General features: G+C 46.3%; 3 protein-coding genes across 15 annotated transcripts in view; 2 read left to right on the plus strand and 1 right to left on the minus strand.

The window, feature by feature from the left end:
• Positions 1 to 2,607, plus strand: part of FLVCR2 (FLVCR heme transporter 2) — a 41,485-nt gene extending 38,878 nt beyond the window's left edge. For all 4 annotated transcript variants that reach the window (XM_027812558.2, XM_014284151.3, XM_027812560.2 and 1 more), the window contains one exon: positions 1,171 to 2,607. Coding sequence is in view for 3 of the 4 variants with exons in the window: in XM_027812560.2 (XP_027668361.2) it covers positions 1,171 to 1,227 (57 nt within the window). In the remaining variant the exon portion in view is untranslated. The remainder of the gene's footprint in view (positions 1 to 1,170) is intronic.
• A 549-nt stretch (positions 2,608 to 3,156) lies between these two features.
• Positions 3,157 to 5,609, minus strand: ERG28 (ergosterol biosynthesis 28 homolog). Of its 2 annotated transcripts, XM_055717188.1 has the most exons (5): positions 5,375 to 5,609; positions 5,165 to 5,255; positions 3,855 to 3,973; positions 3,589 to 3,687; positions 3,157 to 3,449 (listed from the first exon to the last, which is right to left on the minus strand). In XM_055717188.1, exons 1-4 carry the CDS (start codon positions 5,505 to 5,507, stop codon positions 3,608 to 3,610), a joined length of 423 nt encoding a protein of 140 aa, XP_055573163.1. In that variant the 5' UTR covers positions 5,508 to 5,609; the 3' UTR covers positions 3,157 to 3,449; positions 3,589 to 3,607. The 2 variants fall into 2 exon arrangements, with proteins under 2 accessions (XP_055573163.1, XP_055573162.1); XM_055717187.1 differs by having other exon boundaries at positions 3,157 to 3,687; positions 5,375 to 5,608.
• A 159-nt stretch (positions 5,610 to 5,768) lies between these two features.
• Positions 5,769 to 21,455, plus strand: part of TTLL5 (tubulin tyrosine ligase like 5) — a 133,204-nt gene continuing 117,517 nt past the window's right edge. For 7 of the 9 annotated variants that reach the window (XR_008733161.1, XR_008733162.1, XM_055716166.1 and 4 more), the window contains exons 1-9: positions 5,782 to 5,901; positions 6,354 to 6,501; positions 9,115 to 9,224; positions 11,119 to 11,201; positions 12,028 to 12,134; positions 12,672 to 12,802; positions 13,366 to 13,448; positions 15,490 to 15,559; positions 15,852 to 15,936. Coding sequence is in view for 7 of the 9 variants with exons in the window: in XM_055716166.1 (XP_055572141.1) it covers positions 6,425 to 6,501; positions 9,115 to 9,224; positions 11,119 to 11,201; positions 12,028 to 12,134; positions 12,672 to 12,802; positions 13,366 to 13,448; positions 15,490 to 15,559; positions 15,852 to 15,936 (746 nt within the window). In the remaining 2 variants the exon portion in view is untranslated. Of the gene's footprint in view, positions 5,902 to 6,337; positions 6,502 to 9,114; positions 9,225 to 9,941; positions 10,018 to 11,118; positions 11,202 to 12,027; positions 12,135 to 12,671; positions 12,803 to 13,365; positions 13,449 to 15,489; positions 15,560 to 15,851; positions 15,937 to 21,455 lie in introns of those variants that run through there. The other 2 variants (XM_055716167.1, XM_027812565.2) reach the window with 2 other exon arrangements.

Here is a 21,455-nt window from a genome sequence, read left to right on the forward strand (position 1 = left end):
GGAGGCTCCGTGTTTACCCTTGCAAGCCTGCATGATGCTGTCTTCTGAATCGGTGACAACTGGGGTGTCTCATTGTAAGCAGAGCCAGAACTTGAAGAGACGTTATCCAAAATCCCCTGGGGGAAGGAGAAGCTTCGGGTTTAATCCTAACACACCCCAGAAAGGCTCAGCAGAGGAGCTCATCAAGCTCCACCCAAGAAGGCTGAACTGGAATTGCAAAAGTTTTGGCAGTTCCATACAGCCCAGGATAGGGTGGTAACTGGGCAGGAGTTTTCGGTTGTCTTTGCTTTTCCTCTGGGAAATGTGTGGGAAATGACTCTACAGCTTCCTCCATCTTAAGGGAAGAAATTGTAGGAGGGTTCAAGGCATCAGACTAGTTCTTCTATAGGATTTATGCAGAAAATTTCTGCATAAGTTTGTTTGTCTTATGAATAAGTGAATGTTTGCCTCTTAGGGCTTTTTAAGATATGAGTAATGAACTTTGGAAAAGGCCTTATCTGTACCACTGTGTGGAATTATCCCAGCTGTTAAGTCCAAGCTGGGGACAGGGAAGAAGCAGGGCAGAGGGTGCCAGCCCTGAATGGGGGGTGGTGATGAAAAGACTTGAAGATGAGCAGAACCAGCAATCTGTCTGGGAGTTGATGAGGCCCTCAGATATACTAGAGTAAGGACAGAGAGGAGCTAGTAGCTGTGCTGAGCCTCCTGAGGGTGCATAGGATGCAGGTTCTTTCTGGTGCTTGTAGGGACACTGCGCTGCCCCATGGCATGGCGGAGGAGCTCCCAGCTCTTTCCCTTGCCCAGGGAACGGGCCCTGCAGCTTCACCACTTTGAGGCTGATCTTGTGTCACAGTGAAATATCTTCAGTGAGCTGGCTGTGGGGCTGATACCTGGCTGGGCTGGCCCAGCTTCTGTGAATTAACTGTGGTCTGAGGACTACAGCAAGTAGGTTCAGGGAAGAGGGACCCTTGCTCTGCCCTGCTGCCCAGCAGCCCTTGTCTAGAATGGTCTAGAGGAGAAGGGAACCAGGTGCACTCCTTGAGGATGGTGATTCTTGTCTGGGGATTTTTCTGCAGACTAGCAGGAGCTGTAAATTACCAGCTGGTCTCTCTGAGGCCTGGGTCTGGCTAGCCAGGATCCTAACCATATTGTTTTTCTCTCTCTGACTTGCAGAAAGTGATGCCAGAAGCACACACTGATCCCATAGTCCTTGAGGAATCAAAGCTATGAAATGGAGAGGCGGCAGAGCTGGGAGATGCAAGCCCCCTCATTCCCATCTTTGCTACCTACACCGTCCTGTTACATGCACACCATGGCAGAGGGGGCAGCCTCAGGACAGGCGCCCAGTGAACTGCTTGTGGAGGGAGGGTGTGAAAGAGCAAAACAAGGAGAGAGTTGCACTCTTTAGTTATTACCTCTGCATCTTGCTGTTTTGGAGACTTCGCTGCTTGGGAGGAAAAGTTGGGAAAATCCACTGCTTCCCCCCCCACCCCACCATGTACACTTGAAAAAGAGAAAGAGCACAGGCTGGGAAAAGCCATAGTTCCAGGCTAGCCTTGAGCGCATGAGGGTGGCACCCTGCACGTGGCTGTGTCTCCTCTCACAGGCAAGCTGTGACATGAAATGCAGAAGCTGGACCACACTTGCTCTGTGAACAGCCCTGGAAGAGTTTTCAGCTGGCTTTCTGCCTTCGTGCCCGTGATGCTCTGTTGTTGCACACGTGATGGTAGAGGCCTCGGCACATCACCAGCAAGTACAAAGCAGTGCATCTGCCACTGCCAGCTCTGGTTTTATTATGGGGCTTTCCCAGATGAAGCACTCTTAGTCTCTGGATAAACCTCTGCTCAGAATTCACTGAGGTTGCCCTGATATTCCTATATATTAGGAGTAATTGGGAGATACCAATATGCTTCCTTCTGCCTAGAGGCATGGACTAGTTCTTTAGCTTATGTCAAAGCTGCAGCCTAAGCCCAGCCCCTCGGTACACCAGCAATAGGAGTCAGACCACAAGCTCCCTGGGCTTAGGACTGTGTTTTCCTCCTTAATGATGAAGTGCCTTTTGTGTGTTTCAATATTACGTAAATTTTTTTGTGAAGTGTTATATTGAGATAACTGGGCCAGGGCTCTGGTGTTCTTCACAGCCACAGAGCAGGGTTTGAGTATGATGGGAATCCAGATCGGCTCCACTGTGGAAGCTTAATAGAGAACAGGAGAAGCCCTCTTACTGGCATTTGTGTCTCATAGACACTGCCCCTCTGTATGCTGCTGTTTATCTTCTAAACACAAATACAGACCCTGAAATCCCTTCTTCTTCCTTTCTAGCATCCCTCCGCTGGTGGATACAGCAAGTGTCCTTGTACTCCTCAAATCATGTGTGTGTCATTTGAGGGGACAGACACCAAAACCACAACCAGGTGGCAATGGACAAAAGTAGTCCTCTGACACACCATTTTTTACAAATCATTTTCTGGGTGAAATTGAACAGTCTTTTGACACATTAAAAAATTCAATTCCTATCTGTGATAGCTTGGGATTGAGGATGGGGGTCTAAAATGGCTTTTCAATAGAAGGTTTTATATAAAATAAAAATATTTGAACTGTACAATGAAACCTGATATATTCATATTAAATAGCTCCAAGTGTCTGCATCTGGCTTTTTGAATGGCCTGAAATGTTTTGCAGAAGGGAAAAAAAATCATCTTTCTGCTCTGCTACTGTTGTGCTCTTTTCTTTCCGTGTTTTTCCTCTCTTCTGCATTACATCGTGTTCCCAGCTAGGAGATCCTGCTGGTTCCTTCCTACCTTTGTGTGCTGCCCATCTGCTTTGGGCATTGTTTCATCTAGGTCTCAGCAACCTGTTCCTGTTTTCTCTGTCTTCTGTAGTTATAGCTCACTGCAAAGGTAGCTCAGTCCTTGCTCACAGATGCTGCATGCAGGTTACTGTCACCAGTATGTTGTGGAAGCAAGAGCTGCAACAACTCTGTTCGTGTGCGTGCATGATGTGAGCGCTCAGACCTGGAACTTTGCAGGAAGGTCAGGGAAAGGTGAGTTTGCTGTAAAGAGAGATGATCGATCCTGCAACGTACAGGACAAACTGCTGTTTGCTCTGAGATTGTACATCTGCCTGCTGTAGTGTAGCAGAAAAACAGACAAAGCACCCTGCAGTTTTCTGTCATTTATTAGAAATGGCCCCTGAGGAACACAGACATGCAAGTTACACAGCAGCGCCAGGGCAGCACGCGTTCGTTCTTTCCGTTCTGAAGCGTTCAGTGGATCCCGGGTAGCTCTACACCTCCTCCCCACAGGTATACTGGGAGAAAATTCCTTAGTGCACTGGGCACGCCTGAGACATTGCTGGCCATCCGGGGAGGCAGTCACCAACCGCCCCCTGACAAGCTTTGACACAGACTCCTCTGGGGCTTGGTCTTTGAGCTCAGTCAGTTGCAATGTTGCCTGGGCAAGAGAAAACACTTGGTAATGAAGAACAATTGACAGAGTCCCAACAATGATCCACCAGTGGAACTGGTGTCCTGGAGAAGTTCAGCCGAGCTTTAGTGGAAGTTTGGCAGTGAAGTTAGGAGACAATGCTGACCTACACAGGGCCCTCAGCTTCAGTTTTTCTTCTTGTTCTGTGACAGTGCTTCTACCTCCAGGTACTGCAGGCCAATCAACATCCCCATGATAGAGAAACCTGTGGTGGAGACAGGGGATGAATTGTGTTGAAAATACTAAACAGGAGATGAGGCATTCCCTCCCACCACACCTTCCCTTAGCTTTTAGCCCCACGGAGAGTTTTCCTATGGGTCATAGCTCCAAGGGGAGTTTGTGGGGGGAGGATGCAGAGCGAGTTCCACTTACTTGCTACCATGAGGGGTGCCATAATTCCAATTGTCAAGGCTGCAGTGTGGTAAATGAAGACCTCGGAGAGGAAGTGAACAAGGGCCAAAAAGAAGGTGAAGAGCGTGATGTAGTAGAGGCTGTTGGAGAGCACAAAGAAGCCAGTTATATAGCCCATAGCATGTGCACCAGCACGGCTGCTGCCCCATCTGTCCTCACTGTGGCAGCACAGAGGGCACTTCGTCCCTTGCCTAGTGGAGTGCAAAAGCTCCCTGGGCGACAGCTGAGAGGAGAACTGGCGGCGTGTTCAGTGGTGCATTGAAAGTCACAGGCGTTATTTGGCCTGGAAGCCGGTGAAGAGGGGAGAGCAAGGGTAGGGTGCTGGTGAAGTGAGAAGCATGTGCGCACACAAAAAGAGGGCGAGACCTGGATAAGAACTAGGGCGACAGGAATTGGCAGCCCCCAGGCTGCATCACCCAGCACATGTTCCCACCTGTGTTCTGCTACTCTCTAGGGGCCACAGCTGTTCAAAGGGAGCAGGTCCAAGAGATGCAAGATAAAAAATGCAAGAAACAACTGGCTTCACGGTAACTGGCATTGCCACCACCTCCTAAAAACAGATAAAATCAAGTATCTGTACCTCCCTACCACAGACAAGCCCAGACAATCCAAGGACACGCAGGCTAGGTGAACACTGAGTTCTGCTGTGGGGCTGGGGGAGGCACTGACAAAAGGGTGAGTTCTAGCAACTTCCAACACAGGTGTTCACAGACCCAGAATCAGGCTGCCTGGAAATCCCCCTCGTAAATACTTGCTACCACAGGGAGAAATGGCGTGCCCCCCACCGCAGCATCAGGCTGCACCTCGAGCATGGTCTTCAGCCCCAGAGGAGCATGTATGGGAGAAGGCAGCGGGCTGAGACCACTGTAAGGGGCTCCTCACCCTGCCACAGCCTTTACCTGAGCTGTCACAGGAAAAGAAGCACTGCCTATCCGTCAGGCCACAGCAGTAGCCAGTGCTTCACGTCAACGGAGCAGCAGTGCCATGTCAACAGAGCAGCGAGATGCTTTCCAAGCTGGAGCTCTGAAATGTGTGCCCCAAGTTCCCAGTTCTCCCGATTTCTGCCAGAGCAAAGAGCCGGAGCCCCGGTGCGCAGGCTCCCTTTGCAGAGGCAGGAGGGTGCAGCAGTGGCCACCCCCCACCCCCCTATTTACGCGGTCTCAGGGCACCTTTCAGCCCAGCCCAGCGCCCTCCCCGCTCCCTCGGAGCTAGCCGCTCGGGGGGCCACCGGCCCGCAAACCGCAGGCTCCCGCCGGCGCTCCCGTACGTACGTCCTGTTGCGGATGTCGATGGCGCAGAGGCAGCGGATCACCGATGACAGCAGCGTCCAGACGCCGAAGTTTCGAGCCTGCAGCCCGTTCACTGCGCAGAGAAGGGGGGATGCACTTAGAGACCACGCACCGCCGCGCCGGCCGCCCCCCAGACCCGCCAGGGAGGCGCACGCCCCCGCGGCTGGCAGGCGGCCCCCAGGCCCCGCTTACCGAGGCCGGGGCTGGCGGTGTACAGCTTCTCCGAGAGGAAGCTGTGGTCGCGGAAGCTCTGCAGGGTGTTGCCGGCGGCGATCACCGACACCATCACCAGCCAGCTGCGCAGCACGCTCAGGAACCGGCTCATCCTCACGGCCGCCGCACAACCCGCCCGCAAGAACCGGGCCGCCGTCGCTGCCCGGCGCCGCCCATTACGGGCCGCGCTCCCCACCGGCCCCCTCCCGCGCCCGCCTCCCGCGGCACGCCCCGCCGCCTAGCGCTCCCATTGGCCGCGGCGCGCCGCTGCACCCACGCGCCACGCTGACGCGACGGCCTCCGCCGCCAATCGAAGCCCTGGGCGCCCGGGAGGCGGTCCCGCCTCTAGGCCCAGGCCGCCGCGCGGGGGGCGGGGCGGGGCGGGGCGGGTGCGCGGGCGAGGCGGGCCAGCCGCCCGCCGGTTGTTGTAGTAACGGGGAAGCGGCGGGAGGGGCTGCGGCTGCCGGGCCGCCGTGTCCCGCCCGCGGCGGGCGATGCGGGAGCAGGTACGTGGAGCTGCGGCCTTAGTGCCAGGGGCGGTTGGCTGGCGGCCTCTCCGGCGCTTTCCGCCGCTCTTTCTCTTCCTGAGGCCGCTGGGCCCGGCCGCCGCGGGGTAGGCCGTGCTGCGGGCGCGCCCGGGCCGGAGGGCTGTACCCGGGCCGGTGGAGGCCTTGCAGTGCCCGGCTGAGTGGAAGGCTCGGCGCCGGGCAGAGGCAGGAGTTGGTCCGGGGCTGGGCCTGGCGCGGCCTTGTGGGAATGTCCCGCTGGAAGGTGGGAATGGCCCGCTGGAAGGTGATGCTTCTCCCTGTGCTCCCCGGGCTGGGAGGCGATGTACAGCTTGTGGATAGTCCTGTGGGAAATGAGTATTGATAGGAGCTGGGAGTTCGGTTCCCCTGTTTCTCCGGCTGCGCTGCTCAGCTGTGCTTTTAATCCTTATCGCAGGTAACTGCCCTTGCAGGATCCCTTGAATCTGCAGGAAGGAGTCGGAGAGGCTGCTGTGGCCAGGCTGTATGAAAGCTCTCAGAGGAGATGTCAGTTGGGATGGCTCGAGACCTGGAGGAAACTGGCTCATCCTCGGAGGAGGAGGAAGCTTTAAATGGACTGGAGTAAGTAGGAAAAGCCTCACTTCTCTACTGTTTCTATCTCCTTGTGCTTCTTGCAGGATTTTTACTCGTCTGAAAAGACAGTTGCATTCCTTACTCTCCACTTATCTATAAAGTGGAAGATGGTTGGTTTGGCCCTCGAGCCAGTGAGCAGGCTAGCTGCCTTTGTAGCCTAGAAGACCACTGTATTTATCGGCGTTGGAGGTGCAGCTCTTCCTTGGCTCCTCTAAAGTCCGTAGTTTCATTGGTCTTTCTCGGTTGTGTTCCTGAGCTGGGAACTTTCCTGATGATGTTTAAGAAAGCAAAGGATATGAGCATCCTTTCTTTTTGCTTCTTTAGTGTTTTGTTTTAGTTTTTACTTTGCTGCAGAGAATGGAAATCGACTGTACAGTAGACTGATGTGCAGTGTTTTAAAAACTTTTTAAAAACCGGTCTTGTGAGAACTCAACTCCTGGACTTCTTATTACTAACATTTGTTCGGTCTATGTGTAGGAACTTATCTGTGCTTGTGAAGGGGTCGCTCCATTAATTTTAAAGAAAAAAGAAAAATTTCCCCGAGTGGAATCTCTTTTCTGTTTTGCCTGGACTTGCTTTAGTATGTCCTGTTTGTTTTCTTTTGGGTTCATATTGTGACTGAGTGCCCAGCTGCAAACTGCAGTAATGGTTTTCTTTCTGTGATCATAGGATTTTATATAACAGATCTTAATTTTTTGATGTTTAGAGGAATGTTGCTTCATACCAAGTAGCTGGCTCAGACTTGCCAGAGCCTTGTGGATGGAAAGGTCCGGATGACTTCACCTAGAATGTACTTGTAACAGTGTGTCTGCATCATGTGACCAAGGGTCATGCTAGGAATGAATGACTGTCACCTGGAGGATTGAGCCTTACTGCAAATCCTCAGGACAGGCTTAACACAAACTCCCGTTGCCTCGGCTCATTTTCCTGTTATATAAGGCTTTGGCCTGTACTGTAAATTCTGGAAGCTTCTCAGGTTCCTTCCAGCCTGAACAGCTAACTACACCCTAGTAGCTCATTCTTTTTTTAAAGCTTTTTTCTTTGGAGATGGTGGGAGTGCTGTAAAATTAATTTGTCTGGGTGGTAATGGTAATAACTTGGGTAAGAGGACCAAGGTTACACTTAAGAATACTTGTCCTAGCATCAGAAGGTTGCCCTTTTATCTCTGTTCTTGTGTTCTAAGTGTCTTTTGTAGTTTCTCCAAACCTTTGGCAGACAATGATTGTGCACATTTTATGGACAAATGCTTCTGTGTACCTCTGCCAATCTTTGTATTTCTTTTTCTCTGTGTAGATAGAGTTGTGTCTATGTAACTCCTCCGTCTCTGTTTTCTGTTAACTTTTCCATGGATCCATTTCCTTGCACAGTGAGAAGTAAGCAGTCTGAGCTTTATTTGCTTAGGAAGGTCAACAGGTTTTCTTTCTGTGATCTTAGCATTTTATATAACAGATCTTAATGGTTTTTGTGTCCTTAATTCCTCTGAGGAGGTGATAGTTCCCAATGTAGTTGTACTGTTTTGGACAGGAGTGATTGTGTATGTAACCTGTAGCTTCAGTGACTGACTGGGGGCATCGTTGTTGAATTCTGGGCTTGCATTCCACTGCATCTAGCAGAAATTAAAAAGGAAGAACACACAAGTTATCTGTTGTGTTGTGCCAAGCCTGTTCTCATCTGTCAAACTCTGCATGAGTGCCTTTTTGTGCATTTCAGAGTCCAGGATTACAACCAGGCGGCATGCACTGATTTGCAGTTCTTAAATTTGAGACTGGAATCTGGGTTGTAAGGTCTGGTTGTGTGGATGTTGGCCATTATGGTTTATTCTGAATCATAGATTTTTGTTTTCAGGCTATAAATCCAGAGAACTGTAGCTGTGAAAACTCATGGGGTTTTTCCCAAATTACACTCAGCAAAATAAATACAAATTAAATGGAACTCCGACTTAGACTGGCGAGACCAACCTAAAAAGAGGATGATCTGGAAGATTCCCTGTATAGCTGAATACCAAGTGTGTCTAGCGTTATGTGTGAGTCAGCATAGGCAGGGCACAGAAACAACCACAAAACAGCAGCTAAAATGCAAAGACTAAATTTCTTTTTCCTGCCTTGCCAACATGGGGATCCCCAAAGCAGCACCTCGGCAGAGGTACACAAGTGGGGATGCAGACCGTGGAGCTCGGTCCTTGCCAGAGGATCACCAAACCTGCTGTTTGTGCCTGTGTTTCAGGGATTCACACAGATGTAGTTTACCACTGTGCTTTGATCTTCCCACAGCAAGGCAGGAAGTCTAAAGCGTGTTCAGTAGGGTGTCCCTACATCTATCGCAGGCCTATGTCATCTGAACACAGACGTTCTACTAGTCAAATCCATAAGGATAGACAACAATTAGAAAGATACTTGTATTTTGCTACACCCCAGCTTCAAATCACTTGAGCATGTTTGCAGTCTTCCTTGCCAGTCTTCCGTTATTCTCCCACAGTGTGTTTACCTGTGTCCTGCCCACAGGCTAGGTGGACAAGCATGGAGAATTGGTGTGTCCTCGTTGTAAGTAACTGCTGTGTGTGAGGCTCGGCAGTTGCTTATACAGACTGTCTTGCCGTTTCAGGGATCATCCGTGTATCAAGTGGACTGGTGGTGGCTGCAGGAGAATCCCTGTCTTGGTGTTTCACGCTGAAGCCATTCTGACCAACGACAGCTACCTCCGCCTAATTGGAGGTGGGTGCAGCTACGTGTCAGCTTTTGGCCTGAAGGCATGAGGTGGAAGTCTCTTACTTGGATGTTCCCTTCTCTTTGTGGTGGGGAAGAGGACATGGTAGAAAGGAAATTACAGTCTTCTCTTGTTTCTGAGTAGAGATGTTCAGAAACACTTGATCAGCTGGTGAATGTTTATCGCAGCTTTGGGTTGTGACAAGTGTCTGTTTGTCCCTCCATTGGGTCCTGATGTGTTTTGAGTTGAGACTGTCTGCTTGCAAGTCAGACTTGGAGGCTGTGCTAGAACTTACGACCAGAATATAAATGCACCACTCTGTAGCTAAGAACTTAAAATCAGTCACTGCAGTGAATTTTGAGAGGGTTTCACTGGGAAGTAAAGCAGTCAGCCCCACAGTGGTAAGAACAGCGGGAAGCTGTAGTAACAAATCTCTGTCTACAGCCTCACAACTGTGAGTAAAGCCATAAGCAAAATGATTGCTGCTCTGGCAGCACTTGAGTTGGGAGACCAAACCTGTCTAGTGTCATATAAGGGAAAGCCTCTAAATAAGAGGCAGAGCTGTTATAAACAGTCACTCTGGATTGTGAGAGTTAGTGCTTGCGGGCATGTAGAGCTGGGAGCTCATTCTGGATGTGCTGAGTTGGAGAAAAGCTAAAATCTACTCAGCTGCTTTTTGTGAAGATGCTGACACTTCTTTCTTCTCTTGCTTCTCCCTTTCTTAGGTAATTGGTGCCCTCATTTCTAATATCCTATCCAAGCAGAAATGCTTCTGGCTCATTGGGGTAAGGGGTGGAAAAGGTGATTTGTGTGTGGAAACTCCTGATCCTTTTCATGTGAGTTAAAAACATACTTAAATGGTGGCAGAAGCTGATGGTAATAGTAACTTGTATCCTAACTGGAGTGTGGTGTCTCTTCTGCTTTTTCTCAGGAGGTAGAGGCTTTTTATAGTTTCACAAGTCTACTGCTGAATAGTACAACTTGTTAAACTTCTGAGCTTTGTCCAGTCCCAGATTATGATGCTTCTTACTCTTTTCTTTAGAGTTATTTTTACTGGTAGAACATATTTTCTGAGGTTTAGTCTAATTTTCATGTTTCTGTTCTCAGTTTGAACCGATTTGTGAAGTGCCTTTTCCAAGTGATTCTTCATTCTAGCATTACAATTTCTGCCTCTGCTTTCTTTGAACACTTTTATGGATTGCCACATCCTTCCATATGACAACCGGCCTCTGGTCTTGCTGCTTGCTGTTTATCTTACACCTTCAGTGCTGCTTACTGCTTTTGGTTTTTATGACTTGGATAGTGATTTTTTTTTCTTACCTTGTCCCATTTGCTTTATTTCCTACTGTTTTTTGCAGTTATTTATTGGAAGATCAGTACAGATGCCTGAGATGTGAATAAAAATTTGGTGTTTTATTTTGGGTTTTCGAGATCTAAAAAGCGATCATATAAGCTAGCCATGTCAATGAGGAGCATATGGCGTGACTACTTTTAGCTAGGAATACCAATCTTGAATAAAGAGCTGAAATCGTTTGGAGTGTTATAAAGCAGTCTATATAAAAAGCTGTTTAAAATAAAAAATAATCTGGGCATTTTTTAGGATGTCCTGTGCTGTATATTGATATGATAAGTTCAGTGATGCAGCAATATTATACCTAAGGATTGATGTAAGTCAGTTCAATGCCATCATTGGAGTTAACGCCCCAGGAGATGGACGGGCATTTCCTACCATCTTTTGCCTGTTAGGTGCCACTACTGTGTGGGTGCTCCGCTGTGGATGAAGTGTAGCTGTACTGTCGTGAGTCCTGTCATGTTCTGCTCTCGTCTTTGGCAGCAGAGGTAACTTCAGTTTATTCTTCTAGATGCAGACTCTTATTTTTGTGTCTCTTGCCCTCTTAACAGAGCGCTACCACTTATCCTATAAGATTGTGCGAACAGACAGCCGTCTGGTTCGAAGCATTCTGACTGCCCATGGATTCCATGAGGTGAGTACAATGAGCTTCAGATCTGATTATGCACTGGTCTGGGAGGGGATGATGATTATTATTATGGTTTTTGTTTTTTGGTTTTTTTTGTGGTTGGTTTGTTTTGGTGGGTTTTTTTCACTCTGCAGAGTTAGAACGAAGAAGTTGCTGTGGACCCCTGTAAGTTGTTTTGTTTTGTTTTTTCTCTTACATACTCAGCCAGTCAGACAGGAAATATGTCATGATTTTGCTCTCTCAAAGGAGTACCCTTTAGCCTTAAGTCTGCAAAAGTAAGGAAAAACGGATGCTGAAATTAGGTCATGTGTTTTTTCTCTTCTCTCTTTCAAAATGTCATCTCACACCCATGGGAAGATCTGAAGGATTTAATTTCTTAGCCTTTGCAAGCTCACAGAAGCATTTGATGTAGTGCTTCACATTTCTCTTCTAGCACCTGTCTTGCTCTAAAAAATGTCCTATGGGCAGCTAATGACAGTTTGAGAGATGTGTGTCTATGGTGGATTTTCTTCTGAATAACATCAAGTTAAGGTCTGACAAGTTTCCTGGAGAAATCTGAAACACTTTACAAATTGGGTTTAAACAGTCTATAAAAAGAACAAAACAGCAAGTTTGTTTAGAAAAATATGACATGGTTATTTCCCAGTACTACTGTGCAGTAGCTTAGAACAGGAGCCTGGCTAGAGTTGTCCTAATATTAGAGATAGGTAGGAGAGATTGTCTTAAACTAGGATTGCTTTGGTCGCATAAACAAAAGGTCATGATCTGTAGGGTAAGTGGTGCTTTTCATTAGTTCCATGCTTTTGTGTGGGGTTTTTATGTTGCTTTTTAGGTGCACCCTAATAGCAGCGATTATAATCTCATGTGGACAGGATCACACTTGAAGCCCTACTTGCTGCGTTCCCTTACGGATATTCAGAAAGTCAATCATTTCCCTAGGTAAGGCCTTGATATCATGTTTTTCTAAGCATCTTTGTGATGGTTTGCAAAAATATGAATATAGATAGCTTTTAAAAAAAAAAAAAGAAAAAAGTAGCGTATACATGATACTGTAAAGTCCCAATGCACTGGGCCTGTGCTACATGCCGTCTTCATTCTAAACAGTCTTTGGTGTTTTGGGGAGATAGTGTGTGAGTTAAGTGCTTCTCTGTAGCCCAAATACAATTTTTTTTTCTTTATTTGGGGCTTTGGGTTCTTAGTTAGAGATAGTGATGTGTCACCTGCTAAAGTTTACAAACATTGTAAGTTTGCTGTGCTTTGGTCTGTAATGGGAATTGGAATAGGTGCTACAAGTGAGGATGGGTATTGGTACGGCCATAGTACAGAGACAGTAAAACTGGAGAGTAGTTACAGGTTAGGGTTTAGACCTCTGATAGGGCTTCAGGTGCTTTAGTAACTAGGATGAAGGGTTGCTGTAATGTGGTGTGTTTTTATCTGGGGAAAAAATACATACAGTCTCTTGTTTTGGGACTTCAGGTCATATGAACTGACACGGAAGGACAGACTATACAAGAACGTCAGTCGTATGCAGTTGGCCCATGGATTCAAGACGTTCCATATCTTACCTCAGACCTTTATCCTCCCAACGGAGTACCAGGACTTCTGCAGTAAGTCTGGGCTGATGATGCCCAGACCTAAAGCAAAATAACTGGATGGGGGGGAAGGGAATTACTTCTAATATCCTAGCCTGTTGATTGTGCCAATGGTTAAAACAACAAAATTAGAGGAAGCTGGAAGGACAGTAGAAAAAGCCCACATTGTTTCTGTATATATACAGCTTCTACTCTGCTGTTTACTCGATGCCTACCTAAGTCCTTAAGAAACTGATGTGGGCTTAAGGCTCCAGAATTGAGCTTTTTTTGTGTGCACAGTTTTGTTGATGATCAATTTCACAATATCATTGACTAATGTCTGGGAGCACTAAGAAGTACCAAAAGGAGGCACAGGGCAGAGAACTGGATCTATTGGAGCAGCAGGAGGGGCTTCAGGGAGGGGCCATAATAATTGCTGTGAGTCCCAGGGGGTAAAATAGGACATCAAACAAGTAGACTTTGATCTCCTTGTGAAGCTCTCCAAAGCCTTTATGGTAGGCAGCATTCTTGATTCCTGCTCTTCTGTAAACAAGCAAAACTGAAGATATTTCAGACTTCTGCTGTTTTCTTCTAACCAGATACCTATTCTAAGGACCGAGGCCCATGGATAGTGAAGCCCGTTGCCTCTTCCAGGGGTCGAGGTGTCTACCTGATAAACAGTGTAAGTGTTCAGCAAAAGGACTGCTCTTCAGTAACGCTGTCTGCAAAACTATGCCAGCTTCTAGGCAAGGGGCATGAAAATATTAACCAGGCACTGGCCCTGCTCTGGATTTCAACCATATGTTGGTGAGCAGTTCAACAAGGCCTGCTTGGGCCTATGCTGTGTAACCAAAAGCAATCTATTTCTTTGTATGCTGTGCTTATCTTGCAACCTGCTTTCAAGTCAGCTTATTAGGAGCACGTTTGTGCTCCCTGAGACAGTTTGGGAAGCTGTGCTGCCTCATGCTGTCCTTGTGGCTGACAGTAGGCCTGCTTTGGGAAGGTTCCCAGAACTTTCTTCAGTTGTTTCTCCATGTGACCTAAACAGTCCTCAAACAGTCTTGTCTCCCTCTTCCCCCTTGAAAAGGCCAGTTAAAATGAAAATGAAACCTTATGTGATGCGTTAGGATGTATATCCATCACAGAGCTGTTATCTAAATGCCAGTGTGCCCTTACTGAAGTGTAATGGGGGTGATTCTTGTATTCAGTGTGCTGCTTATAGTGTCTTTTGCCCTTTTTGGGCTTCGCAGGGAGTTAGGTTGTCATAGGTAACAAATACATCTGGGCAGGAGCCAAACACATGAGAAGATTCCAATAAATATTCTCAGCAGCAAAACTGACTGGTGAGTCATTTTGTTTTCACTCACTCAAACCCCTTTAGCCTCCCCTGCACTGAAGGGGTCATGCTGCCTCATCTGTTCTCTACTTGGATCATTTCCCATAAAATAAGGGAGAAATTCGCCAAGTGTATGAGGTAAGTATTTCCAGAGCTGCACTCAGCTTTTTCTTTGCTTGAAAGAGAGGAACGAGCTCAGGCTTATGTGGCAGTTGGCCATGAACTGGGGAAAAGACCCTTCTGGGACCAATCTCCCTTTGTGTATATCTGTTCCAGAAACACTTTAGCTAGTTTGGCCCAAAGACTTCACTTTCCTTCAGTGTGATGCCATTAAGGGAGTGTCTTCTAGAATCTCATTACAGAAGTGTTTAAAAACAACAACAAAACCCGCAACAAAATGGCAAACCTTTGAATTTCTTTGATCCATAATAAAACAGGCTGTCGCTTTCGTGTGATGTGCTGAGGGACGTTGAGGTTGCTCCCTCACATTGCATATATGCACTTTATATGCCTAGGCTTCCTGCTCACAATGCTGGTGATGTGGCTGAATACATGCAAAATTAAATAAAGGCAGGATGACTGGTTCTCTTGGCTCTTTTTCAAACTGAAGGCAAGAAAATGTTTTGCAAGAAACTGTTTGTATGAGTAGTTAGAACTGGTTACAAGAGAGAGGCTTGCATGCAGCAAAAAGTAAAGGCTTTTTCAACAGATCCCATGACTTTGTGATGTGTATTTGTCATAGATAGAGCTGCTTTGTCACAGATAGAGCTTTTTGTTCTGACCTACAAGGATAGCGTCTTCCTGGTACAGTAACCACTGCTGTGAACTGAACCTCAGTAGAAGGTGTGGTACTTACTCAGTGTAGGCAAAAAAGTTGGCTACCAGCCCAGGATCTAGCTATAAAGATCACAAGTTAAGGAGTCATTTTCTTCACTTGTGACTTCCTCACCAATGATACTTACAGACTCCTTTCAGTGTCTTCTAAACCCCTACTCCATGTGTTTTGGTTAAAAATTTGAGAAGTAAACAGAATGTCAGTCACTTCTTTAGATGTGGTTTTTTCCTGCCTATTTTCTTACATCATTGCCATGTGGCTGTTAAGTCTGTATTCTACTCTAAGGAGCACTTAACTGGAAGATTCAATGGGCAGGTTTTTTGGTAATGTAATAATTCCCAGGCTTCTGGTTAGGGTATAATTACCTTAAATATGTTGTGACTGACAGTGTTTTTTAATTTTGTGTTTGTTTCTTCCCTCCCCAGACATAGTTGTTGCTACAGAGTTGCTTTAGGAGGGAAAGGCTGGAAGAAATGGTGGGTTTGATCTAGCATTCTTCTTATTCTTTAAGCCTCCTATTTTTTCACTCTTGGATTCTCTGTTTTTCTGTAGCCAAACCAGATTGTCCTGGAAGACAACATCCTGGTTTCTCGTTACATCAGCAACCCCCTGCTCATAGATGGTGAGTGTGCTTAGGAATTGCTTTTCTCTTCCCCCAACCCCAGACCTGAGGATCTCTGCAACCTTTGCAGGAATTTAGTCGAATGATGGAGTGGTCTATCATCTTCTAGTACCTGAAAAATGTAACTAGAGAATTCCTTAAAATCTGGAAGCTTTTCAACTATGAAAGCTTCAAGCACCTACATCAGCAGCAGATAACAGTTTATTGCTCTCAGGGTCTGCTGTAATTCCTCAACTGGATATGATGTCTGAAAGATATTTGCAGTCACTGACTCATGACAACTGTATTCCAGATTTCAAATTCGATGTGCGCCTCTATGTTCTGGTTACATCCTATGATCCACTTGTCATCTATCTCTACGAGGAAGGATTGGCCAGGTAGGGGAGGTTTCTTATTTCTCAGTGTACTGCACTTGGTGAACCAAAGATGTCTTGGCTTGCCTCCTGACACAATGACAAATGAGGGAAGTGCCAGTTAGGGAGTTCTGCAGTTGAAATATATGATACTTCATCGTGCTGTGTCCCATCAGTTTTCATTATATAGATTATAAGATCTTTAGTGAGGCACTTTATTACATATGTAATAAATAAAGCAAGTTTTCAACTCTTAAGGCTTCAATGACCACATGCCATCATTGGTGTGTTCATTCTCAAGTTCATGTTCTTGAAATCTCTTTGGACTTCTGGTGCCTTTGTGCCCCTTTTCCATCCTCCCAAGGAGAAGGGAACCTAGACTTACTAAATTACTGTTTAATCCGCAAGACAAAAGCAGTTGGGAGACCTGTTGTTGGGTGTGTTGGCCTTTATGTTAATACTTTCAGCTGCTCTTCTAAATTTCAGGTCAGTATTTTTATTTTCCACAGTATCAAGTGGGTTTAGACTAGTTCACTGTTCTTACCCTGCAAGGTGTCAGTTTTCTTTTGCACGTGAGTCTTGAAAGATACTTAAGATTCCCAGGAGGAACACTTGTCTACTAAAAATACCTGTTTCTCTTCATCACAGAAGTTCAGCTAAATACCTTTCTATAGTAACTAATACATTTAAAATAATCACTGAATTTCCAACAGATCAGAAACTTAACTGTAGTGGTGTTTGAGAAGACTGCACCATAGGGCTGTTTTCTGCAACAGTTTTAGACAATGCTGAATATGTCTTAGAAGCCCATCTGACACACCCAGAAAGAGTATCTCTGGGGTTCAAGCCTGCACAGCTTTGCATTATACAGATACTGAATCCAACTTATCTTTATCAAGAGCAGATAATGAATCCAAAAAGATACATTAATACAAGAAAAATTATCCTTTAAATTGTTTAACAGATCCCTTTCAGGTGTGTTGTGGTGTGCCTCCATCTGCAAAGGTAATGTGAACAAACTGTTTCCCTAAAACAGGGCAGGAGAAGGTAGCTCATCTTGATCAGTGGAAAACAACTATATTCACTTTAGAAAAGGAGTGTTAAGCATGCCTGGCATGCAAGACTTTCTCTTGGAAATTGGCAATAAAATTATTAGTTGCTAATATTGCATGTTATTGGAAAGTGAAGAGGGAAAACAAGATCATCGATTGTGAATACATGAGGAGATTGCTAGGATGTTCTGAAAATGGGCAGTGCACAGCAGGCCTCCAAAATAGGATTTGCACCATCATTAATTTCTTAAGGGTGGTTCTGCTGATCCTCTTTAACAAAAGAGTTTACTTCTAGAAATATCTAGCTGTGTAAGAGAAAAGTGTTCTACTCTGGGGGCACGTGTGCTATTTCCATGATAGACAGCGTTTTTCTCTGGCTGTACAGTAACATGTTTTGCTTGGAGGGGAAAGTGTATGTGCGGAAGTGCATACTTTCTTTTTCTTTTAACAATTCTAGGTCTAGGGAAGGAAATGAGGAAGGAAATAGGTGTATTCTTTTGACTGAAACACACTGGTCAGACAGTTCTAGTGAATCCCTTAAGACAGACTCATCTAATTATTTAAGTGGGAAGGGAAGTCTGGAGGTTTTTAGTCTAACCTTCTTCTCAAGACTTTCTTAAAAGTTTGGGCAGGTGCTTTATGGCCTTATACTGTAAAGTTTTGAATGTCTTCCAGGAATGGAGATTCCATAGTCTTTCCTGACAACCTGTTCCAACATTAGACCACTCTTACTGTGAATGTGTGTATTTCTTATATCTAATGAGAATTTCTCTGGCTGTAGTTAGACTTGCCCCTTGTCTTTCTGCTGTTTGCCTTTGAAAAAAGTCTGGCTCTGTCTTTATAGCCATGCATTAAGGAGTTGAACACAGCAGTTCAGATCTATTCTTAGCAAAACAATTGTTTCCTACCCAGCTTCTCACTGCACACTGTGTTTTTCAGCCCATTTTAATAGCTCTCTGCTGGACTTGCACCTATTAGTCGATGCTTGTACAGGGAGGGTTCATAGTGGACACGATGTTCTAGATGTGTGTCCAGTGTTTGCCAAGCACTCACAAATAAGAGGTACTGTTCACTTCCCTCAACCTACTGGCTACACTCTTGCTGATACAGCGTGGCACATGGTTAGTCTTCATGGTGGCAAAAGCAAACTGCTAATTTGTGTTCAACTTGTCCACCAGGACTGCTTACCTGTTGTGCGGAGCTGCTTTCTATCCACCCAGCCCGTACTGTTGAACAGGGTTATTCCTTCAGGTGCAAGCACAGGAAGTGTGGATGGACAGTGAGGTGGATTGCAAAGTGACTGAATAGCAGAGCTCAGAGGGCGACCCTTCTCAGAGGGTCAGCAGCGCAGTCTAGCTGGAGGCATCTAACTGGCAGTGATCCCCAGGAGTCTGTACTGGGTCCAGTCTCATTCAACTCACTCACCAGTGGCCTGGATGAAGGGGCAGAGGGTGCCCTCAGCCACTTTGCTGATGATACAGAACTGGGAGGAGCGGCTGGTACCCCAGAGGCTGCGCTGCCATTCAGCGAGACCTGGGCAGGCTGGAGAGCTGGGCAGAGAGGGACCTGATGGAGTTCAGCAGAGGCCAGTGCAGGGTCCTGCCCCTGGGGAGGGACAGCCCCGTGCACCAGTACGGGCTGGGGGGGACCTGCTGGGGGGCAGCTCTGCGGAGAAGGACCTGGGAGCTCTGGTGGGCAGCAAGTTGCCCACGAGCCAGCAGTGTGCCCTGGTGGCCAAGAAGGCCAGTGGGACCCTGGGGGCATTAGGAGGACCGTGGCCAGCAGGTTGAGGGAGGTGATCCTGCCCCTCTGCTCTGCCCTGGGGAGGTGCATCTGGAGTGCTGTGTCCAGTGCTGGGCTCCCCAGTTCGAGAGACACAGGGAACTGCTGGGAGGGGGTCCAATGGAGGGCTACAAAGATGATGAGGGGACTGAAATATCTCCCTTTTGAGGAAAGACTGAGAGAGCTGGGTCTGTTTAGCCTGGAGAAGAGAAGACTGAGAGGGGATCTTATCAATGAATACAAGTATCTTTAAGGTTGAGCGCCAAGAGGATGGGGCCAGGCTCTTTTCAGTGGTGCCCAGCGACAAGGGGCAACGGGCACAAAGTGCAACTCGGGAAGTTCCTTCTGAATATGGGGAGAACCTCCTGTACTCTGAGGGTGACAGAGCCCAGGAACAGGCTGCCCAGAGAGATCGTCGAGTCTTCTTCCCTGGAGACGTTCAAAACCTGCTTGGATGCGACACTGTGCAGTCTGCTGTAGGTGAATCTGCTTGAGCAAGGGGTTGACAAGATCTCCAGAGGTGCCTTCCAACCTCGACCATTCTGTGACAACACTCCAGCGTGAGCAGAGGTTGACAGGAAACTTTCGGTGGGCTGTTCTGTATGGCCTCCAGATGGCACTAGTGGTCTTTAGCGTTGGCGATTTGGATTTTTCCCATACCGTGGATTTGCAGCTTCAGTCTGAGAGAGGTAAGGAACCTGGAGCTACTGGATTCTGGCTTCGTATTTAGCTTTTTTGCCATCCATTTAAATAGTGTGAGTTAAGTGCTGGAAGAGACCCTTTTATTGCCTCACACAGTGTAATGCTTTGGTTTAAAGCTGGGACAAAACTTCAGCTGTGCAGGGAGAGGGAAATGCTTTAACCTTTGGGAGTAGAAGATCTTTTACTCTTCATTTAAGAAAAAAAACCCCACACTGCTTAAGAGTGGAAGCAATTTGTAGCAGAGACTGGGAGGTAAGATCAGGACCTGGAATCAAAGGTGATATTGAAGCAGTCTAAGAGGAAACCCACGAGCAGAACAAAAGAATCTGTTTTCGGGACCTTCGCTATTGCTTGTGGTGCACTATGGTGACTTCCATGTTTTGAGTTTGCTTTCTGAAGGTAGGTAATCTTTGAACTGTGGTCAGGGTGACCTCTTTCATGTTCTCTTAATTTTCTTTTTTCCCTTTTTCTTAGTCTGTCTGAAAGGTAATGTTCCTTTCCAGTATTATGCTTTGCATATTCCAAGTAGAAGAGAAAGCTGGTTGTTCAGTGAAGTTGGTGACCTCTACCAGGAAAGGAGTGCTTTCAGGAAACCATAAGATGTAATCAACTTTAAAAGGAACAGATCTGGTATAACACACATTTGTGATGTTTGACTAGATACTTCCTTAGGCCTGGTTTCTCTTGGCACAGCTAGACTTGCCATGACATGATCTAGAGTAGAATTTGAAGCTTCAGTGCTGAGGAGAAGAAAGGGATTATGGATCCAGCATGTGCAACCTGTGTTTTGCTTTCTATGTGGAAGAGTGAAGAAAAAGTTTCCTTTGAGGAAGATGTAAAGGGTATGTACCCAGAGATGTGTGTAAAAAAACCAAAACCAAAACCAAAAAAACCCACTCAACCAAAACTAAATACCCCACAAAACAAGTAAAGCCTTTACCTGTTGTTGCTTGATTTGTGCTGCCCTGGCCAAAGTTGGGGGCTTTTTTTGGGTGTTTTTTTTTCATTCTTCTAATGCAATTTTTAAGGCACATAACTGACATCAAAGCTTTTTTTTTTTGCTTACCCCCTAAAAGTGTATTGAGTACAACTTAAGAAGTGCTGATGTTGAGTAGGTTCATTTTGTAGCTATTTCCACCCTAGTCCCCATGGAATAAGCTGAATTTAGTAGGGACAGAGCCTTAGGTCAGCAGAGCCAGGTGTCAGACTTCTTGAGAGTTAACAAGAAAGGTATCAGTGAATGTGCTCTATATTTTCATCTTACAACAGTACTTTTCTGGTCTCGCCTCCCTCAGACCGTAAAACCTTCTGTTGCATATTTTGGGCCTGGTCCACCTCTAGAAGGAATGCTGCTAATAGATTCATTTGGGCATATTCAGTGATCTGTTTGGAGGGAGTGGAGCAGGGTTTTTCCTCTCTCTTGAGGCTTGAAACAAGACTGAAGCTGTGCTTAAGGCATAAAGCAGCACTGGGTGACTGAAGATCCTTGTCTGTTGCATTGAAAAATGTGTTGTCAAACACTTTTCTAGTACATACTCTTAAAAAAAAAAGTAGACAAAGCATGCTGCTGTACATCTGTTAAATTGGCAGATATTAAGTAAGTTGGTGCTGGAGAGGGAAGTTACTGTCTAGATTGGCTATTTGTGATTTACAGCTCGGAGAACTGTAGCTGGGACCTTTGCATCGAAGGTAAAGTTTTGGAGAATGAGATGGTCTTGGCAAGCTTGGTCCAGGTTTGCTTAAAGTGTGTAACTCAGTCATCTGATCATATGTTAAAAATCTACGTAGTTTTATCTGAGACTTGCAAAATATGTGATGGACTATATTGACATGCCTTTTATATCCTATTATGAATAAAAGGTACGTTGTAATTAAACCCGTAGTTTATTAACAGACTTTGCAATGTTTTTGAAAGTGACTCACCAAGCCCAGTTACGTGGAGGTCCCATGGCTGCTGTTACAGCCAACTGTTGAATTGGTGGATTATGCTGGTTTTTGCAAGGGCAT

Source organism: Falco cherrug, chromosome 7, assembly GCF_023634085.1.
Source record: "Falco cherrug isolate bFalChe1 chromosome 7, bFalChe1.pri, whole genome shotgun sequence".
Lineage (NCBI taxonomy): Eukaryota > Metazoa > Chordata > Aves > Falconiformes > Falconidae > Falco > Falco cherrug.